This window comes from Astatotilapia calliptera, chromosome 17 (assembly GCF_964374335.1).
Source record: "Astatotilapia calliptera chromosome 17, fAstCal68.1, whole genome shotgun sequence".
In the NCBI taxonomy this organism is placed as follows: Eukaryota; Metazoa; Chordata; class Actinopteri; order Cichliformes; family Cichlidae; genus Astatotilapia; species Astatotilapia calliptera.
Window position 1 is genome coordinate 12,702,389 of NC_137438.1, and position 6,606 is coordinate 12,708,994.

Consider the following 6,606-nt stretch of genomic DNA (forward strand, 5'->3'; position numbering starts at 1 on the left):
CATTCCATTGGTTGTGGCCTCGTCGTGACGAGAAGCTTTAAACGGGTTGAAGAAAGTTAGTGTCTGTCATTTGAATCAGCTGTGTGAGGGGGACGGGGGCGAGTGTTTTACCTTGTCAAGGACCTCCTTGAACAACAGGTATTTGTTTACAAATTATTCTATTTTATGCATTTAATAGGGCGTTTTTATTTTAACTGTTCATACATTTCGCAAAATATGATAGCTAATTTTTTGTTATTTTTTAATGACTGCAGTATTTTAAAATCGGGGAAAACAACTTAACATTTTTACAGTAAGCTAATTAGCTTCGTTTCCGTCCCGTTTAAGTCATGCAAAAGTGATTATTTGTTAATTAAATGATGTTACTGCAAGTATTCAGCAGAGCGCTGCAGCAGTGGGCATGCCTGGGCAAGCCTCGGTAGGATCTTCATTCAATCAGAGAAATAAATGGTGGTAGTTATTTCCACATTGTCTAATGCATCCAATGCAGCAGAAACACTTTATAGTCATATACAGAATGCTAAATGCTAAACATCGTCACAATATTCGTTTAAATATGCACAGATCATCAACAATGTTGAAACCACCTGGCTAATGTTTTGTAGCTGACGGTCTCACCACCAGAACAGCTCTGACCAGTCCGGACATTTCCATAAATGCCTGAGTGGAATGAGCTCTGGGCAGTTTGGTGCTCGGGTCATTGCCTTGGGCTCTTTGCTAAAGCTGTCCCTGAGCAGGTTTTGCCCTGTGGTTTAGGCACGTTATCAAGGGGTGTTACGATACGACCACCTAACATCCACAGGATTTAAGTTGGTTAAACATTTTTAGTTCTTCTCTCCACTGGTCAATAGTTTCGATGCGTTGGCTGATTTGCTCTGTTGCTTTTTGTACACGGCTCAACAACAAAAAAGAAAATTAAAGCAACACATCAGATCTGAGGGTTAAAAAAAAATCATGCTGCATATCTACACTGATATGAAAATGATCACCTTACAGAGGGCTGAATTCAAAGACATATTGAAAATCAAAGTAAAAAAATGATGCAGCAGGCTAGTCCACTTTGCGGAAATTTTAATTGCAGCTAGTCATAATGGTACTTAGTAATTTGTATGGACCCCTGCCTGCCCCCTGCCCAATGTGCTTGTAAGCATGCCTGACAAGGTCCGGGCATGGTGATGGTATCCTGAGGGAATCTCCTCCCAGATCCGGACAGTCTAAGATGCAACCTGCTGGTGTTCAATTAGTTGAAACATAATGTTCTACAGGTGTTCTACTGGATTAAGGTAAGGAAAGCATGGGGGGCCAGTCAGTAATATCAACTCTGTCCTCCTCCAGGAACTACCTTCATACTCTCGCTACATGAGGCCAGGCAATGTTGTGCAGCAGAGAACATCAGTGGTGGGCCTGCTAATTCTGGTATTCTCTGGCAAATGCCAGTCAGGCTCCATGGTGTGGGCAGTGAGCACAGTGCCCACTAGAGGACGTTGGGTCCTCAGGTCACCCTCATGAAGTCTGTGATTGTTAGTGAGAGACCGTCACACCAGGGTCCTGCTGGAGGTCCTTTTATAAGAGTGTGGCAGTGTTTATCCTGTTACTCCTTGCACGAAGGAACAGACACTGATGGGATAAGGACCCTCTACAGCACTGCTCACCTCTGAGTAACTGCCTCCCAAAAGTGATTTAAAAAAAACAAAAAAAACAACCCATAAACACACCTAAACTCAGAAGAGTTGAAGCTGCAAAGGGTGGGCCGACATCATATTAAACTCTTTAGATTAAGAGTAGGATGAGAAGTTCTTATGTATGTGAAGGCAGACGAGCAGTTACTTTTGGCAGTATAGTGTGGTTGCAGGGATTATGAGAAATGTATTTCCCATGTTTGATGATTTGCATGTGCACCTTGTCATGTTCTGATCCAGACATGGGTCACCTCATCCACTACCTGCACCTCCTGCTGGCCTGTCAGTGTCTCGCGGTCAACGGGCTGTTTGAGTGGCTGAGGCTGACAGAGGCACCTCGAGCAGCAGCGCCTCTTCAACCAGCTGCAGTGGCTCCAGCACATCTTGCCAAAGACGCTCAGTTTGAGATGGCAACTGCAGATGAGAAGTTTTTAGCTGAGGCAAAGCAGATGGAGCTCAGCCCATTGGACAGCTGTCATTACAGGGTATGTGGGCCTTGAAAATGTGTATTTAATCCAACGGACAAATAAAATGTTTTTGAACAATATTAGGTTTGAGTTTGGAGAAGGCTGGGCAACAGTGTTATTAAGTGTCTTTCATATAAAATTCTCATGGCACAGTTTTCAATACATTGTTTAAACAGAGGAATCATGTTTCTCTGGTTTGTCTCCTCCTGTAGGTGATCGCTCGGCTAAAGTCGAGCTGTGACAGCCTCTCAGAAGAAAAGCTCGCAAAGCTCGGAGTGGAACTGTTTAACTGCCAGGCAGAGATTGAGGGGCGCCAGACGTACCTATGCACAGAGGAGATGGTAAAAATACGATCTTGTAGTACTTGTCAGAAATGGCTTTAAAAATATAATGAAAAAATATATAATGTTGTGTGCTAATCTCAATTTTATGTGTTAGACCATCAAAGAGTGCACAGCAGACATGGATTCAGATACATGGAATGCTTACCACATAGTGAGCAACCGAGCGCGCTCCGTTTGTTATGCAACTCGACAGCAGCTTTTCCGGCGCAGAGCAGAGCACACAGTCAATGCACTCATCTCCACAGCCACCAGCCAGCTAGATGCAATGAAGGACCTGAAGGTAAGGCTGGGTTTAAAAAAATAAAATAAAATAAAATAAAATAATTTTTATTTTGCAAATCAGTGGTTTCTTGGATTCATGGATCATTTTCAAACAGGAGGGCCAGGTAGAGTTGAAAGAACTGACTGCAGCATCACTGGACAAGCTGCTTGAAGGCCACAGTGTTCTGCAGGCTCAACAGGGGAAGCTCCACGAGGGCCAGGAGCAGATGACGAGTTCACTGAGGGACAACCTGGAGCGTCTGGGTCAGGAAAAAGCTCTCATCGCCTCTGGACAGGAGTTGGTAGCTCAGCTCATTCAGGGAATTACACAAAGAATGGGTGAGAATTTTACATTTTTCTGTATTTTTATTCTATTCTGTTAAAATTGACTTTGGGCGCGACTGCAAATAATCCGACATAAAGGCTCTTTTCATGTGCTAACAGTCAAATTGCAGCAGTTTGTAAATGGGTTTACTACTGACCATGGATAAAAGAAACTGTTTGTCAAAGTACTCGAAAATGACCTGATACAGTTCGATGTGCTGAATGACTTCTGGAAGTTTTAACTTTCCCCTTTTAAATAAGATAAAATATTGAACTGCAATTCTCTTTAAGAAAACTCTGTAAACACACCTGATGCCACATCATGTAGCATGGATTTTATTCTTTCTGTCCACCTTATTATTTTTTATTTTAGAGAATGTGAGCGAGCATCTTCAAATCCAGGGCTCTGAGGTGCAGGACAGCTACAAGGCGATTGTCAAGGACCTGGCAGATGTAAGACACCAAGCTCAGGACATCTATCAGAAAATTGGTAAATGGCTGAAATCATTTGTAGTTTATAAAACTATCCCCCCCAAGCAATGTGCTTACATATCTTTTTGTATGTGGCTGAGTAGACCACAGTATGATAGAGTTTCTGCAGTATCAGGATCAGACCTCCCAGTACTACACTGACCTGATGAACAAGTTGGAGCGCATGAACAGCACCCTGGGAGGCATGCTGCACTACCTCGATAAGATGCAGAGCCGCATAGAGGACAGGCTTCACATGATCCAGGGCTACCTCGGATGGGCAGGTGAGACACGGCAGCCATAGGGCACACTCCCTTTTTATAGGGTCTTTTCCTGCTACAGAGAAGTTGGATAATTGACTGTCAGCAGGACATATTTAGAAATTAATTCTTTACATTCTCTTTGACTAAAAAAAAAAAAGGTTTCTGTATGACTTAAGAATTCTTTTTCTTGTGCTTTTTGCTTGAACAGGTTTAAGTCTGACAGCTATATGGACGTGCATCACACACACAGGCTACTTTGTACTGTGTGCAGTCCTGCTGACATTCCTGCACTGTCCTGGTTTCTCTCGAGCCATGCTGCTGCTAACTGTGCCTCTGAATGCAGTTGCTGAAGTCAACCAGCAGCCAGCGCTGGATCTCACCAGCCTCAGCCTGCTGCTGCTCACTCTGTCTCTGGGTATAAACATAAAGTCACTTATGAGGAAAATACATTAGCTGCAGTTTTCTGAAGCATTTGTCACAGTGTGAATTTTGTTTCTGCAGGTCACTGGTTTGTGAATCAGCTGTGGGCATGCTTCAAGATCACGAAAAAGCTGACCAGTCCACTGCTACTCAGCTCGTGCACCATTGTGGAACCGCAGAAGTGAGTATGTTGCACACTAGAACTGCAACTTGCGTATTGGTCTTTGAAAATGTTCAATTTAACGGACTTCACTGAATGTTAAGGCCATCACCATCTTGGTGTTTTGAAACTGGACATGGAAGAGGGGTGACGTCTGCTTGCTGATGGACACTGGTTGCAGCTATCAATTATAATATAGAGCAGGGGTCCCCAATCCCAGTCCACGAGGGCTGGTGTCCCTGCAGGTTTTAGATCTCACCCTGGGTCAACACACCTGAATCACATGATTAGTTCATTACCAAGAACTTCAAGACATGTTGAGAAGGTAATTTATCCATTTAAATCAGCTGTGATGGATCAAGGACACATCTAAAACCTGCAGGGACACCGGCCCTCATGGACTGGGATTGGGGACCCCTGATATAGAGACAGTAATTTATTAAATGAGAACAATGTTGTAGATGTTAAACTTAGCTAATGATTTAATCCGACTCAATCAGAAACTCTTGAGTTCACTGGTCAGTGCTCAAACTGGTAACTGATGATTTGTTCGAGTAAAAAATGAATTTTGAACTCTACACGGTCAGTAAGAGCTTCAGGCAGTAGAACATGTATTATTGTCTACACCAAATTAACAATGATTCCTTTTGCATCTATTGGACCTATTTTCTATCCTTTTGTGCTCAGAGATGAAAAAGATGACATCATTGAGGAAGACGACCTATTGAATCCGGACAGCTTTTTATCAGGTGGGAAACACATGCTGAACCTTTTTACAGTGAATCCTGTTCAAGAGCAGTGCTCTTTCTATAAATTCAGCTTCTCAGTTTTGCTGTCAAACATGTTTGTGTTCAGGTGAACTTGGGATATCAGCTGTGTCTCCACCTCAGAGGAAGCTTACGCCAGAGTCGAGGCTTATGGCAGTAATTGGTAAACCAAATCACTCCACTCCCAGGTTTATACCAAAGCCACTTTCTTTAGCGGTAAGCAAACTGAGTTAATGCTTTCAGAAATGCAAAAACTGTATTCTCAGTGCATCACTAGTGGCAAGCAAGACAAATATTGTTTAATTGAAATCTGTTTTAGGCTCTTTGTTACGATATACCCCTGAGTAACCTGGAAGGTGTTTTTGATTCAGTCACTGACTCGTCTGATTTAGGGAATGATTCACGAAGTGCAAGACCCACTCCATCGTTAGTCAGCAACAGGTCAGTAGCTCCAGTTACATGCACATATTTTATTTATTTATTTTTTTCTGTTTGAAGAGCTAAATTGTTTATATGGACTGTGATTTAATGTACTTTGGTGTGGGTGTGTGTGTGGGTGTGTGTGTGTGTGTGTGTAACCCTGACATTTGAAATGAGCATGTCATGTTAGGGATTCTAGCTGCCAGTTCATTGCTATGTTACTGATACCAGTTTTCACTGAAATCATACAGAAATAGAAGTAAGAGTCTCCAAGAGCTTTTGGCCTATAGGAGTTGTTTCAATGTATACTGACCTCATTATTTGAAACTGTGGAATTAATAATTACCCTCCAATATAACCTCATTATAATGAGTAAAGGGGAAATATGAATTATTAAAGGGCATCTTTCTGTTTTTCTGCCTTCAGCTCAGTGTCAGGCCGTCAGCTGTGCAATGGCCTCACAAAAAGAGGAAAAGTCTGTAAGAAGAGAGCCGTGCCAGGACAGGAGTACTGCAGAGTCCACGAAGGGGGGCACTCCTCGTATGTCCAGTTTTAACAGGCTCAGCCGTCTTTGTTGTCTGTAAAAACTGTATACAGTAATGAAATATTGTTTTTACTAAGTTCTGTCTGCACTGCAGACAGCAGTAAGATTGCTGAATGAAAATTACATCTGTAGTTATTTTAAATGTTTTTAGACGTTTATTTAGCTTTCGTGTTTAATAAAAATGAAAACTTATCAAAATTAGCTTTGTCAGAGTATGTGCATGTACACACAAGGAACTGGGCTCAGTTTTTTCTTAATTCCATGCTCTTTATTGCTTTCAATGTACCTAAGAGAACATGGAAACAGACAGTAGCAATGTGCCACAGATGAACATGTATAGCCTATTCATAGTGGTGGGTAACTGGTTCTATATATAGATGGAGGGAGAGAGTTATGTGAATTTGTATAGTATATTTTTTTTCTCATTTCTTTTCTAAATGTACTTGTATATTGTTCACATGTTGAAATAAATTACCTATCAATCAA

At 41.9% G+C, this 6,606-nt stretch overlaps 1 protein-coding gene across 2 annotated transcripts; it reads left to right on the plus strand.

The window, feature by feature from the left end:
- Nucleotides 1-5: 5 nt before the first annotated feature.
- Nucleotides 6-6,606, plus strand: LOC113009804 (protein brambleberry-like). Of its 2 annotated transcripts, none has more exons than XM_080291383.1 (13): nt 6-138; nt 1,920-2,164; nt 2,359-2,487; nt 2,585-2,770; nt 2,868-3,090; nt 3,449-3,565; nt 3,651-3,830; nt 4,018-4,224; nt 4,311-4,410; nt 5,077-5,138; nt 5,245-5,372; nt 5,476-5,597; nt 6,003-6,606. In XM_080291383.1, the coding sequence occupies exons 2-13, from the start codon at nt 1,922-1,924 to the stop codon at nt 6,130-6,132; spliced, it is 1,827 nt and encodes a 608-aa protein (XP_080147509.1). In that variant the 5' UTR covers nt 6-138; nt 1,920-1,921; the 3' UTR covers nt 6,133-6,606. The 2 variants fall into 2 exon arrangements, with proteins under 2 accessions (XP_080147509.1, XP_080147510.1); XM_080291384.1 differs by having other exon boundaries at nt 5,549-5,597.

What these genes read in the sequence shown, in the direction of transcription:
- LOC113009804 (XM_080291383.1), top strand. Translation starts at nt 1,922, where the DNA reads ATGGGTCACCTCATCCACTACCTGCACCTCCTGCTGGCCTGTCAGTGT. An exon ending in GGACATCTATCAGAAAATTG is followed by an intron (nt 3,566 to 3,650) that starts GTAAATGGCTGA and finishes GTGGCTGAGTAG; the next exon opens with ACCACAGTATGATAGAGTTT. An exon ending in CCATCGTTAGTCAGCAACAG is followed by an intron (nt 5,598 to 6,002) that starts GTCAGTAGCTCC and finishes TTCTGCCTTCAG; the next exon opens with CTCAGTGTCAGGCCGTCAGC.